The 14,667-nt window shown below is 45.4% G+C and overlaps 1 protein-coding gene across 5 annotated transcripts in view; it reads left to right on the forward strand.

Annotated features, from left to right (window-relative positions):
• The first annotated feature begins 5,589 nt into the window (after positions 1-5,589).
• Positions 5,590-14,667, forward strand: part of STIM1 (stromal interaction molecule 1) — a 214,756-nt gene continuing 205,678 nt past the window's right edge. For 3 of the 5 annotated variants that reach the window (XM_036258382.1, XM_036258386.1, XM_036258384.1), the window contains exon 1: positions 5,590-6,339. In XM_036258382.1, the coding sequence (XP_036114275.1) occupies positions 6,198-6,339 (142 nt within the window). In that variant the 5' untranslated portion in view covers positions 5,590-6,197. The remainder of the gene's footprint in view (positions 6,340-14,667) is intronic. The other 2 variants (XM_036258381.1, XM_036258385.1) reach the window with 2 other exon arrangements.

Raw genomic sequence — 14,667 nt, forward strand, 5'->3', positions numbered from 1 at the left:
AATGACATACTTCACAGAACTAGAACAAACACTCCAAAAGTTTATATGGAACCAAAACGACCCTGAATAGCCACAGCAATCTTGAAAAAAAAGAACAAAGTAGGAGGGATCACAGTATAAGGTATCAGGTTATACTACAAAGCTACTGTAATAAAAGCAGCCTGGTACTGGCACAAGAACAAGCAGATAGAACAATGGAATGGAACAGAGAACCCAGAAATTGACCCAAGACAATATGCTCAATTAATATTTGACAAAGGTGGCAAGAGCATACAGTGGAATAAAGACAGTCTCTTCAATAAATGGTGTTGGGAAAATTGGACAGCTACTTGCAAAAAAGTGAAGCTAGACCATCAACTCACATCATATACAAGAATAAACTCAAAATGGATAAAAGACTTAAATGTAACTCGTGAATCCATAAAAATTCTAGAAGAAAATGGAGGCAACAAAATTTCAGACATCATACGCAGCAGAATTTTCACTGATACAACACCTAAGGCAAGAGAAACAAAGGAAAAAATGAACACATGGGACTACATCAAACTAAAAAGCTTCTGCACAACAAAAGAAACAATAATCAAAATGGAAAGGGAACCCACTATATGGGAGATCATAACTGCCAATGATGCATCAGATAAGGGATTAATTTCCAAAATATATAGAGTACTCATACAACTCAACAAAAGAAAGACAAAGAACCCAGTTAGCCCTGGCCGGTGTGGCTCAGCAGTTAGAGTATCGGCCTGCGGTCCAGAGAGAGATCCGGGTTCAGTTCCTGCTAAGGGCGTGTACCTCGGTTGCAGTTTGTCCCCGGCCCTAGTTGGTCATGCGGGTGGCAGCCACTCGATGTGTCCCTTTCAGGTCGATGTTTCTCTGCTCTCTCTCTTCCTCTCTCTCCCTCTCTCTCATCCTCTCTCTCCCTCCCACTCTATCTAAACAAAAATGAAAAAATGTCCTCAAGTAAGGATAAAAAAAAATGGGCAGAGGACCTAAATAGACACCTCACCAAACAGGATATACAAATGGCCAAGAGATATCAAAAAAATGCTCAACGTCACTAATCATCAGAGAGATGCAAATGAAAACAACTATGAGGTATCACCTCACACCTGTCAGAATGGCCGCCATCAACAAATCATCAAACAGCAAGTGTTGGCGAGGGTGTGGAGAAAAGGGGACTCTAGTACACTGCTGGTGGGAATGTAGACTGGTGCAGCCACTATGGAAAACACTATGGTGTTACCTCAAGAAGTTAAAAATTGAACTGCCATTTGACCCAGTGATCCTTCTTCTAGGAATATACCCTAAGAAGCCTAAAACACCAATCAGAAAGAATATATGTACCCCTATGTTCATAGCAGCACTATTTACTAAGATCTGGAAACAACCCAAGTGTCCATCAGTAGAGAATGGATAAAAAAGCAGTGGTACATGTACGCAATGGAATACTATGCAGCTGTAAGAAAGAAAGATCTCTTATTCTTTGAGATGGCATGGAGGGACCTGGAGAGTATTATGCTAAGTGAAACAAGCCAAGCAGAGAAAGACAAACATCATATTATCTCACTTATTTGTGGAATATAATGAACTAAACAAACTGATGAACCAAATTGACCCAGAGACATAGAGGTAGGGTACAGACTGACAAACCTCAGAAGAGGGAGTGTTGGGGGAGGGGGGAGAGATAAACCACAGAACTTATGTGCATGTATGCATAACCAATAAACATAGACAATAAAGCTGGGGATGGAGCAGGGGGATGGGGAGGAGGGTGTCAATGGGGGAAAAAGAGAAACATCTGTAACAAAAACAAATTAATAAAAATAATTAAAAATAAAAGTTCTTCTTGCAGAAGCTACACTCACATGAAGATCCAACACAGGGGCTATTGAGGTGAGAGTCACAGCTTCTAATCCAGGAAGATCCATGAGATTTCAGGATGGTCCTATCTTGTACATTAAAGCTGAACTGGATCAATAATTGGGTACCTACTCATACTATAGTTGGGGAGACTGAGATCCAGAGGGGAACTGGATTTTCTATTGTCACATCATGATTTTGGAGGCAGAGAGGAGACAAGAATATCCCTTCTGTTGTCCAGACCATTTCTTTGGCTCCCAGACCCTATTTTTATTTTTTTTAATTTTTATCCTCACCTGAGGACATTTTTCCATTTTTTGTACAGATTGAGTGGGAGGGAGAGAGAGGCAGAGAGAGAGAGAGAGAGAAACATCGATGTGAAAGGGACACATCGAGTGGCTGCCACCCGCACGACCAACCAGGGCCGGGGACAAACTGCAACCGAAGTACGTGCCCTTAGCAGGAACTGAACCCGGGTCTCTCCAGACCGCAGGCTGACGCTTTAACTGCTGAGCCAAACCGGCCAGGGCCCTATTTTTATTTTTAATTGTGCTAAAATACACATAGCATTAAAATTTACCATCTTAACCATTCTTTTTTTAATTAAAAATTTTTTTTCTTTATTGATTTTTTAGTGAGAGAGGAAGGAAGAAGGAGAGAGAGATAGAAACATTGATGAGAGAGAACATCCATTGGCTGCCTTGTACATGTCTCCCACTGGGGATTTGGCCCACAATCTGGACATGTGCCTTGACCAGGAATCGAACCAGAGACCTCCTGGTGCATGGGTTGACGATCAACCACTGAGCTACATTGGCTGGGCAACCATTTTTAAATGTACAGTTCAGTCATATTAGGTATATTCACATTGTTTCGTAACCTATCTCCAGAACTCTTTTCATCTTGCAAAACTGAAACTATACCCATTAAACAATTCCCTATGCTCCCCTCCCTGCAGCTGTTGGCAACCACTATCTTACTTTCTGTGTCTGTGAATTTTACAACTCTAGGTACCTCATATAAGTGGAATCATATATCATATAGTATTTGTCTTTTGTGATTGGCTTATTTCATTTAGCATACTGTCCTCAAGGTTCATTCATATAGTAGCATGTATAATTTCCTTTTTTTTTAAAGGCTGAATAATATTCCTTTTTGTGTATATACCACATTTTAGAAATTCATTAATCTGTCCATAGACACTTGGGTTGCTTCCACCTCTTGGCTTTGTTAATAGTTCATAGCTGCTATGAACATGGGTGTATAAATATCTGAGACCTGGCTTTCATTTTTTGGGGCTATATACTCAGAAGTCAAATTATTGGATCATATGGTAATTCTATTTTTAGTTCCCAGATACAATTTTAGTCTCACAGGAAATGCAACAGGCTCTAAAAGATTCAAAGTCTTGGTGTGTAATGGTAACAGACCCTTATTTCCTGCATCTAAGACCTAGGCTCTTTGTACCAAATGGGTTATGTGCCCTACCCCAAAAGAAATCATATGGTAGCTAAAAGAAGTGATGCAATTGAATTTAAAGGAAGTTGTATTAGGCATGCTTTCCTTTCCCTTACTCTTGTGTGTTTGTTCTCTTAGACAAATGAGTGAACAGGCAGATTACATGTAAATGACAAACTAGCAATCTGAGTGTTTTAGTTTGTAGATGTGTTTGGTGTGGCCTACAAAGATTTTACACTTTTAAAAATTAGTTGCTAATACTAAACAAATGGGATTTGTCATACAAAAGTCCAGTTTTTCATCTCTCTTCAAGATGATCCAGCAATACTGATTCTACCTCCCTGCCTGCTCTCCTGTATGCCATGCTCCCCACCACTCTCAATATTTTAAACAACACTCTCAATTGTGTTACCTATCTGCCTGCTTTTCCGTTTGAGTTTCAGACCCTCCCTCAGAGTATAGGTCTACTAGAACCTAAGTCAGAGGCTCATTTTCTGTTCTTGCCAATTTCCCAGCACATAGTTGTTACTCAATAAAGATTTGAGTGATCATATGAATTAACTCATGTCAGTTTACTATGTGCAGGGCCTATGAATGGACACTTTTCCCAGAGATGAATAAGGTACAGCTCTTGACCTCTGAAAAATCACAATCTTATGAGGTTGGGGGAGGTTGACATGTGTATGGTCTAATTCTGGATTAGAGGAACTGGTCAAAGTTAAGAGTTTCTGAAGAGGAGACCTTGAACTCTTATCTAGAATGAGTGGCCCCGCTATATGAGGAGCTGGGGGTTGGGAGGGAGTGTTTCAGACAGAAGCAACAGCAGATAAAAATGGCTCAGGTTCTATGTGTTTGAGGAACTTAAAGAAGGTCAACGTGACTGTAGCTTAATAAGAGTGGGGAGAGTGGTAGTAGATGACGTTAGACGTGTATTTTTATATCAACAGCCTAACCCTTAAGCCAGGCAGCTGTTGGGCAAATCCGTGTTCCGGTTTGGTGGACTTGCTCAGAACAGGTAGCTAGTTTAGCACTGTCAGTCAGAGGAGGGACTGGGCTTAATTCCTTCCCCTGCCTCGGGTGCCAAGGACAGGGTAGGGCACAGAGTAAGTTTCAGTAAAGATTTGCTGACAGCATACTTGAGAAGAGAACAGGAAGTGCAGGCTCTGTTAAAGGAGGCCCAGGCGCGGCTCTCCCTTCACTGGGGCACTCTTTCTCAGGTCGATAACACCTCCTCCAAGTGACACAGAGCTGGGAGTGTAAGATGCGGGGAAGAACTAGCCACAGGCCCTACTCGCAAAAACCTCAAAAGGGAGGGGATTTGAGAGGCAGGTAGGAAAACAGGCTTTGAAAGTTAAGGGAGGGCATCCTACTTAGCTTCGATGAGGCGGAGAAGGGGGTCTAGAAGGCAGATTGGGACCTTTAGCAGAGACTTAAGGAATATGTAGGGCAATTTTATCTATAGCGGTTTGGACTTTTCGTTCTTGTGGCACAATTTTCTCAGAAAACAATGGCAGTCCCTAATAGACCTCCCCTGGGGCGGTTCCTTGCTTTACTCCCCAACCCTCTGCAAAGGGGCAGGGCCTTCCAGGAGCATGTGTTCGGTCGGCAGCACCCAGATTTGCCCGCCAGGGGCCGCTGCACACGGGTGATGAATCGCGCGGGTTCCTAAGCTGCAGGAGAGGCGGAAGCCGATTGGCTGCGAGACGCGGCGGAGGGGCGGGGTTAGAAAGCCGGCTCTGAGTGGGGGGCTGGGAGCACGCTCCGGGCGGTACCGGGCCGGGCTGTTGTCGTCTTAAGCAGCCCAGGGCGGCAATCTTTGTGCCGCGGGCCTCTGTCCATCCCAGCTCTAGAGCTGAGGCGAGTGGCGCAGCACTGAGGCCCGGAGGTCCGGGCAGGGCAGCTGCCGCTGCCGTTGCCGCCGCCGCCGCCGCCGCCGCAGGCCTGGGTTACCTGAGCAACTGCGTGTCAGGGCCCCGTCCGTCCGTTTGCGGACGGTTAGCGCTGGAGAAATCCTCGTTGGGGAAAGGGAGGCCTGGACCCGACCCCTGGCGCGGGAGAGGGGTCCCAGCGGAGACTAGCGCGGGCCGGGGGCCTGGAGAGCCCGTCGGGAGTTGGGGGCGCTCGGCGGCTGCCTCCAACAGGTTATTCCGGGCTAACCCCCGCGCTGGGGCGGGCCCAGGCTTCGCAGGGGGCCGGGCGGCGTGGGGCGGGCCTGTGGGAAAGCACGCCCCCGCCAGCCCCGGGCCCGCCCAGCGCCGCCCGCCCAGGAGCCGCTGTCCCGGGCCTGGCCCGTGCGCGTCCGCCTGCTGAACCTGGGCACAGCCGGCCGCCTGGGCACGGGACTGGGCGGGGGCATTGACCTGGGCCTAGGAGGCCTGGGATCGCAGAGCCGCCCGCGCCCCCGGGGGCCTGCGAGTCCCGGAGCCTGTGCTGCCCGCCCCACAGTGGGGCGAGGCCAGGTGCCCCCCTCTTCCCTTCTGTTTTCTCCCTCCTCCACTCCCCTGTACGCGGGAGATCCCGCCCGTCCGCTCCCTCCCTCAGGGGTGTAGCCCGCTGCGGAGCTGACAGCAGCCCCGTAGCCACCCTCTCCAAAGTCTCCGGAAGCGGCCCGAGCAAACCGGGCGCTCAGGCCGCCCCAACTCCGGCGGACCCACTGTTGGACCAGAGGCGACGGCCCTCCTTCCGAGCCCAAACTTGGAGCATTTGACCTTTGGCTGTCGGAGGAGGCCGGCCCTCGAGTGCCTGCACAGCTGCGGCGCCTCGAGGGCATCTTGCCTGGGGTTCCAGGACCAACGGCTGCATTCCCGGGCTCCTGGCTTTGCCTCTGGGATCCCGAGGTGTCCACATCAGGCGCATGTTGACTGAGACCTGGAATCATGGATGTGTGCGCCCGTCTTGCCCTCTGGCTCCTCTGGGGGCTCCTCCTGCATCATGGCCAGAGTCTCAGCCACATCCACAGCGAGAAGGCGACAGGAGCCGCCGGCCCAGGGGCCAGTAGTGAGGAATCCACTGCAGCAGGTAAGGCCTTGCCACTGGCTGAACTGGGCCGGGGACTTTGGCTCAGAACCGAGGTGCCTGAACTGGCAAGTTGAACTCTAGTTTTCTACATGTGCCATTGATGGAGAACCCACACATGGCACTGCCTGTTTCCAGTAGTCCAAGAAATTCTTTCTGTTCAAGAGCCATGACTAATGACTGCCTCTCTTGAACAACTTTCCTCATAACTCCTCAGGATGTCTTTTGTTGGCAGTGAGGAGCGGTCTGCCTTTGGGGCACCTTGGCCTTTCAGATCAGCAAGCCAAGACCCCTTCTAAGGACTACTTGTCAGGAAGAATGGCCTGGGCAGATAAGTCTGTTGCTGTTGGCCAGTTTCAGGTCTTGGCAACACCGGGAGGTTGAGGCTACTTGGGTTGGGCAGGGAAAGTCAGGCCTAGGCCAACTCTATTGGTGTGTTCAGGTGTGCCTTTCTATTTCAACAAGTGTGGGAACCCTAGTACCTCCCTTCCCTTAGGTAATCTGCTGTGTCTTAGCTGTGCCCATTTGACATACAGGCAATTCCTTACATGGAATTTCTAAATCTATTTACCACTAGGGAGTTAAATGGCCTTTTCTCAACGTGGGCATGATATGTAACTCTGAGACCACTTGTTGACTTGTGTTTCTTCTGACTGATGAGAGTAGGGATTCTATAATATTTTTGTTTTGTCTTGGTTTTTCCTATGTACTCATGGAACCTTGTCAAATAGCGGGAGCCTTGGTGTTCTGTTGCAGAAGAAAAGAGCCCTTTTAAAGTTCAGTTGTTTTACACAAAGCTTAGAAGGAGTTCTGTTTTCTTTTCCTATTTCTCTCACCGTATCACTGTACTCTGCCCAAAGTAGTGGGTTGCAGAGTGGGGAGAATTTATAGCTCTGTTCTTTCTGAGGTGGGCAAGCTCAAGTGAGGGATGGCTCAGTGGATAGCTGTTGATAGGAGGAGGAAAAGGTGGCTGGGAAGTTTCATGGATGCATTCAGAGGCTGGCTTTGGTGGTAGACCATTTCTTTTTTTTTAAATTTTTATCCTCAACCGAGGATATTTTTGCATTTATCTTCAGATAAAGCGAGAGGGAGAGAGGGAGGAAGAGAGAGAGAGAAACATCGATGTGAGAGAGACACATCGAGTGGTTGCCACCCACACGACCCCAACCGAGGCCGGGGGAAAAACTGCAACCAAGGTACATGCCCTTAGCAATACCCGAACCCGGGACTCTGGTCTGCAGGCCGATGCTCTAACCACGGAGCAAAACCGGCCAGGGCTGGTGGTAGACCCTTTCTTAGGAAACCCCCTTTTAACTTCCTTGACTGGTGATTCCAGGTACCCCAAGGGTTGGGTTCCAGGTGAAGTCAGGGTTGCCCTATGTATAAGCATGACACCGAGGCTGTTGCTTTGAAGATAGGTCCTTCTTGCATATTAATCCCGTTTCTCCATATGGTGTCTCCTTGGACCCTGAATCATAGCTCAAAGCCTGGTTCTCACTGGGCTCTGAAGGGAAAGACTGGTAGGCAGATGTAGGTCCAATTGTGAAGTAGCTCTAAGGAACATCTCTGCTGTTCTAGTGACATCCCTATTTATAACTGATATGTCCTATTTTAACCCCAAAATAGGAGTGCCTGACATAAAATGAATATTGTTTTTTGGTGGGGAGGAGGTGTTCTATAGTTTAGATACAAGCTAAAGGGATGAAGTTTTGAATTTTAGGTGTTAGCCAGCTATCATGAATATGTGTGTATGTGGGGGGGGGGGGGGGGGGCTTGTGATAGGTAAGAGGCATTTCAGCATCCCTCAGAACCACCACCTGACTTACTTTTCATACAACATATTTCAGAGGCACTGATGTGTTGATTATACCACTTAGGCCTCTCTTTTGGTCTTTCTTTCTTTGAATTCAGAAATTAGTTTCTTTCGTCATAATAATACTGAATCACAGGGAGGGAAGTCTCAGAGACCCTAGCTGGGAATGGCTGTGGTTTGTGGGAACTTGGAGGCCCCACCACTATTGTTCTGGTAGGTTGTCTCCTTGGGCCTGTCTGGAAGTTTGTCTGTGACTCAGACAGGAACTAATTTTTTGCAAAGCGGTGGCTCATGGAATGGGCTCTGCTACAGCATTTGGGGAGAAGCTTTCTATGTAGCCAGGAGCCTTGTAGCCTTTCCAGTCCCTCTGTATCTTCAGAACACAGGAATTTTACTTGCCCTTAAAGCTACCACTTTTCTAAATAAGATTCAACATACCCAGACAATTTGTATGTTCTCTGAAGTTTACATTTTACAGTCACACAGCTATTTTTTTTTTTTTTTATCCTCACCCGAGGACATTTTTTGTTCAGGTAGAGTGGGAGGAAGAGAGAGAGAGAGAGAAACATCGATGTGAAAGGGACACATCGAGTGGTTGCCACCTGCATGACCCAACCAGGGCCGGGGACAAACTGCAGCTGATGTACGTGCCCTTAGCGGGAACCGAACCCAGGTCTCTCTGGACCGCAGGCCGACACTCTAACTGCTGAGCCAAACTGGCCAGGGTGACACAGCTATTTTTCTTTAAAAAGTTTCACCATAGTCCTTTTGGAATGTGAGGCACGTAGTAGTATCCCCATTTTTATCAGTGGAAAAACTGAATCCGGTGCTCAGTCTTATAGGCAAGTCTTCTGATGCTTAAGTCCTAGACCACTTCCATCTTCTCAGGCCCTGTCCTGTTAAAGGAGCACTAGGCAAGGCCAAGAGAATGTTACTTTTCTTCTGGTGAATTAGTAAGCAGGCCCTGGTGATGCTACAGCAGAGAGCCAAGAAAAAAGCCTGTCTTTTTCTCCTCTGGAGAGTCTTCTGCAGGTGAGAGATAATTGGATATTTTTCTTGTTGGATGTATATGCCCATCCTAAAGGCCTGACCCTGCAGTGAAGGCAGGTGCTCTGGTAGGAGGCCCTCTCATTGTGCAGTGGATAAGTCATTCCTGTCACCTTCTGGCTCTTTGATGCCTGTACACTGAGCTATGCTAAGTCGCTTTCTCAGTAAAGATCTGTGCCTGGCTTTGCTACTCTGGGCCCTGCCTTTCTGAAGCTGGCCTGGAACTCATGTTTGGAACCTCCCTTGGACTCTGGGCTCATTGCATCTAGAAACTCAAAATGTTTTCTGCAGAATGTGTGTGAGGGATCCTAGGTAAGTCTGGAGTTGCGACTGCTAGTGTTGGAGGTATAGAGGACCTCTAATCAGGAACTATCTTTTTGACTCAATATACTAGAACAGAGCCTTGGAGGACAGGTATCTAGGTTGTTTGTGGAGTGCAGGCTGGCTTCTCAATAAACCCCTGATGGAGTAGGAGGCCAGAGCCTTGCCTGCCCACCCAGCTAGTTGCTGTTGCTTCCAAGGCTATAAATGGCTTGGCCATCTTAGTGGCTATGCTAATTTTAGCTGAGGGTGGCTCCCGGAACTGGACTGGGGCCAAGGGCAGGTGGGTGGGGCTAGACTGAGGCTAATATTGGGGGCTGGGGAGAGGGTCACAGTAATCCTGGGGCGGCTATTATCTGCACCGATGCCTCAGCTTTGACAATCACCCTTAGCTAAGTTAATTTATTTAGCAAACATTGAACAGTGCCAGCTCATGTGATATTTATTAAAAAAATATTTGAGTTCCTACTCTGGGCCAGGCAATATGGTTGGTGTTGAAAATTTGAGGATGAACAGAATAGATAGGTTCTCTGCCCTCGTGAAGTTTACAGTCTAGTGGGGAGATAGGAAATACATACATAAATAAATGTATTGTCTTGTCGTCAGTGCCATGGAAGAAAACATTAACAGTGCTGTGATGGAGAATGGGAGGAGGACAGAGATCCAGCTAAAGTAGGAACCCAGTGCCTAGTAAAACATTAATGACATCAGTAATAGCAACTAACATTTTTTAGTGCTTACTGTGTTGTGGGCACTATTCCAAATATTTTATTCCATTTAATTATTCCAGTTTTCCTGTGTGCTAGGTATTAGCATCATTTTTTAGGTGACTTGCCTGAGGTTATACAATATTAGGGAATAGAGCCAGAATTTGAACCCAGGCAGTCTGATTCTTCTCCCTACCTCCCAGCCACTACATTGTACACTTTCTCAAAACTTTGTGATAAACATTGTAATAGAGGTATTATATATACATACAGAAGGCTGTGGGAAGCCCAGAGGAGCAAGTGACTAACCCTGCCTGAAAGAGCTGGGAGAGGCTTTTCAGTTTCCCCCATAATTTTTCTCAGATCTTGGGGAGATAAAAAGTAGTTGCCTAATTCAAAAGTTAAGAGGTGGAAACATCAGTTAGTTCAACCCACTTTTTTTTTTTTTTTTTATATACACGTGAGGAAATTGATGTCCAGAGAGGTATCAAACAGAAGTTTCCTCTGGGTTATTAGTAGAACTAGACTAAGACATTTGAATCAGGGACCCTGACTCAATCAGTTATTCAATCCACAAGCCAGTAACAAGTGCTTACTGCTTGCTTTGCACTGTGGAATGAATTTAGGGCTACCAAAGAAGTCTAAGTGAAAAAGAAAAGAACAAAATAAAGAAATAAGAAAAAACAAAGATAAGGCAAAACAAAAATAAAAAATCAAGTAGTCTAAATCTGGGGTTGGAGTCCAGCTATAGGATATATTTTAGAAACTGTTAAATACAACATAATGCACAGGCTTATGAAGCACAAAATCAGGTACTGTAGACAGTGTAGGCTAAGGATTAAGAGAGTTCTGTGTGGACTGGGCAAGGCTAAGGTGGCTGGGGAGGGCTTCTTGGAAGGAGGGGTAGGGTACAGGCTAAAGAGAACCAGGGGGGAGTGTTTTGAGTTGGGGAATGCTGGAGGAAAGGGGGCATCCTAGATGTCTGGGTCACCAGTGTAAGCCCATAGGGTCTCACTGTGTGGTGGCTGAACAATCACTGGACAGAGTTGCTTCATAGTTGGCCAGCCTACCTCGCATGAGGGCCCATAGACAGGAAGAACGTAGTTGTATGTGATGTAGCAGCAGGTCTAATAATTATCCTAATTTTGAAGTAATGAGTGTAAATAATATTTTGAAATATCTGCAACAATGTAATGTGACATGAAAATGACTAATTTATTGGTGACAAAATCATAGGTACTGCTTATAATATTGTAGTTGGTTGCTTACAACATAAAATGAAAGAAAATGCTAACTTTCAGTGAGAGAATATTGTAAATAAAGTGTAATTTCTTTCCCATCCAAATTCACAGGTCCCCCTGAATTCTGCCAATGGGCACCTTAGGAATGTGGTACCTTTACATTAAGAACTCCCACTGTCTGGCAAGGAAGGGATGGGGTCCTGTAGAGGGGCATGGTTTCGTAGATCTCCATAGGATTTGGGTTTGAGCCCCAAGGGGCCTCTCATTTCCTGCTGAGTAGATTTTTTTTTTTAAATTCTTTTTCTCTTTATTGATTTTAGAGAGAGAGAAAGGGAGAGGGAGAGAGAAATGGAAACATCGATGAGAGAACATCAGTTGGCCGCCTCACCTCCTGCATGTTCCTCACTGGGGATCTGGCCCACAACCTGGGCATGTGCTCTGACCAGGAATCGAACCAGTGACCTGGTGCATGGGTCAACACTCAACCACTGAGCAACACTGCCCAGGCTCCTGCTGAGTAGCTTTGACACACATTGCTGAATGATTTCATGAGCTTGCTGTGTTGCATTTTCTTTGTGGGAAATGATTCTCCAGAAAACCCAGCGGCTGTGGCTGTCAGACTTTTAGGGAGAGAGAAAGATACCAAACTGGGTCTTCAACAGAGCTTTTGTTTTTTGTTCCTGCTGATAAAAAAATATTATAAAATGTTTAAGATATACAACAAAGTATAAAGGATAATACATTGAATACCCATGTGCCCACAACAGTTTAAGAAATTAAATCATACCTTGGTCGGTTTCTTAGTGGTTAGAACGTTGGCCCGGGGACCAAAGAGTCACGGGTTTGATTTCAGTCAAGGGCACATACCTTGGTTTTGGTTTGGTCCCTGGCCCTGGTCAGGGTTATGTGGGAGGCAACCAATTGAAGTATCTCTCTCATATCGATGTATCTCTCTCTCTCTCTCTCTCTCTCTCTCTGAAGATACTCACACACACTATCTGAAGATAAATGGAAAAATATTCCCCTCCCCCCGTGAGGATTTTAAAAAAAGAAAAGAAATAAAATAATAACAGTACAGAGCTTTCTTCTGTTACCCACGCTCAGGACACTATGTATAAATTTCTGATGTAAAACTAGTACATTGTATATGTTTATTCTTTCACAAGTATATGCTCTTTGTAGAAGAAGAGAGGAGGGTTGTACTTTTCTTTTTAAATCTCTGTTTTTATTGTCCCTAGCCTAAAACTTCTGTTAAAGTTTGTTGGAAAAGCTTGAATCCAGAGCCTGTTTGAATGGATCATATTTTCTGTCTTAATTACAAAAGATCTTATATGTCTTGGTATACATTCTGGGCTTTTTCCCTAACCCTTGGAAGTGTTGCTCACCCAGGGCACTTTGTATTTTCATACAAACTCAGATCTGTTTATTCCTTTTCAATCTATTATTTTATCCTACACTTTGGAAGTAGGTAGGATTGTTTTTATTATTATGCCCATTTTAAACATAAATAATTTATTAGCTGAGAAATTTGTGTTCTTGGTCACATAGCTAAAAAGTGGCAGGATCAGAACTATAACTCTGAGGATCTGTATACCAAGTCCTTGCTGTTTTTATTTATTTTTTAATGTTTTTATAGATTTTCTTAGGAAGAAAGAGATAGAAACATTGATGTGAGAGAGAAACATCGATCGGGTGCCTCCTGCATGCCCCACATTGGAGACTGAGTCTGCAACCTGGGCATGTGCCCAGACTAGGAATTGAAGTGGGACCTATCAGTCCATGGAACGACGCTCAGTCTACTGAAGCACACTGGCCGGGCGCCCTTGCTGTTTTTCTCAAATACGTTACCTGTTGATGTGTCGCTGATTGATCTGGCACCGAGAGCCTATAGCCTCAATGGTCTGGAAATAGCTGTGTTAACAAAGGTGTTTGAATAGTCTACTTACCTATCACAAAGTGCTGCCCTGGAGGGTGGTGCAATCTATAATCTTACCCACCATAGCACATTGTTGGAGTCATCTGTGTATATGCCTTCCTTCCTTGATATACAGTCAGCTCCTCAAGGGTTAGGACAGGCGTGTAGTATACTTTATATCCTATAAAGTTTGTAAAAATGAATTGAAGGGTATTTATTGTCTGGTTCTGATTCTGCTATCATTTACTAAGCAGTTGGTTAGAAGTTAAAAAAATTTTCTTTGGGCCCTGGCCGGTTTGGCTCAGCGGTTAGAGCGTCGGCCTGCGGTCCAGAGAGACCCGGGTTCGGTTCCCGCTAAGGGCACGTACCTCGGTTGCAGTTTTTCCCCGGCCCTGGTTGGTTGTGTGGGTGGCAGCCACTCGATGTGTTCCTTTCACATCGATGTTTCTCTCTCTCTCTCTGTTCCTCTCTCTCCCTCCCACTCTACCTGAACAAAAAAAAAAAAAAAAAAAAGGAAAAATGTCCTTGGGTGAGGATAAAAAAAAAAAAATCTTTTTTCTTTGGAAAGGGTAAGGTAAAGTTGAAGGAATAAGCTTCATTTGTTTAGCAAGTTCACTGTTTTAGAATTTATCATTTTTGTCTTTGTTAAGAAAAATTATCCAGATCACTTTGGGTCCAACAACCTCACTTCACTTGGAAGAAGTTTGTCTAGTATTTTAAAGAAACCAGACTTTTCTCATTGTAGTCCTTAGCAAGAGACTGCAATTATGAGTAGTTGGGAAATTGTCTAATTCCACAAAGGATGTATGAGTCGTGGGGAGGACAGAGTTGGGAAATGAGTAGGTAGGGCTGAATAGTAGCCTAGATGTAAAGTGAGATGATTGGCTCTGGTTTGCAGAAGGGTCTGAATTGGCAACAGCCATCAGACACAAATATCTGGATTTAGGGAAGCTTCTGAGTTCCGGTTCCTTTCCTTATTAGCTGTGGATCTAGTGGAGGGTAAGTCATCTCATCTCTCTCAGTCTTTGTTTTTTCATTTGTAGAAAGGGAATAACCTTAATGAATAAATTTCTAGTGAGGATCAAATGGGATAACTTTTGAGGTGAAAGGGCTTTATAAATGTCAAAATACTGCAAAAACCTTTGCTTTTGTGTGCTGAAAAGCCTCCATCAGAATCTGAGTGTCTACTTATGGTAGCACCTCTCTAAGTGTAGTTGCTTCTCTGAATCTACTATAGGACCATTGTTTTACTCTGGGTGTGGCCAAACTAGGCTTTTACTCAAGGCT

Source organism: Molossus molossus, unplaced genomic scaffold, assembly GCF_014108415.1.
Source record: "Molossus molossus isolate mMolMol1 unplaced genomic scaffold, mMolMol1.p scaffold_m16_p_13, whole genome shotgun sequence".
NCBI lineage: Eukaryota > Metazoa > Chordata > Mammalia > Chiroptera > Molossidae > Molossus > Molossus molossus.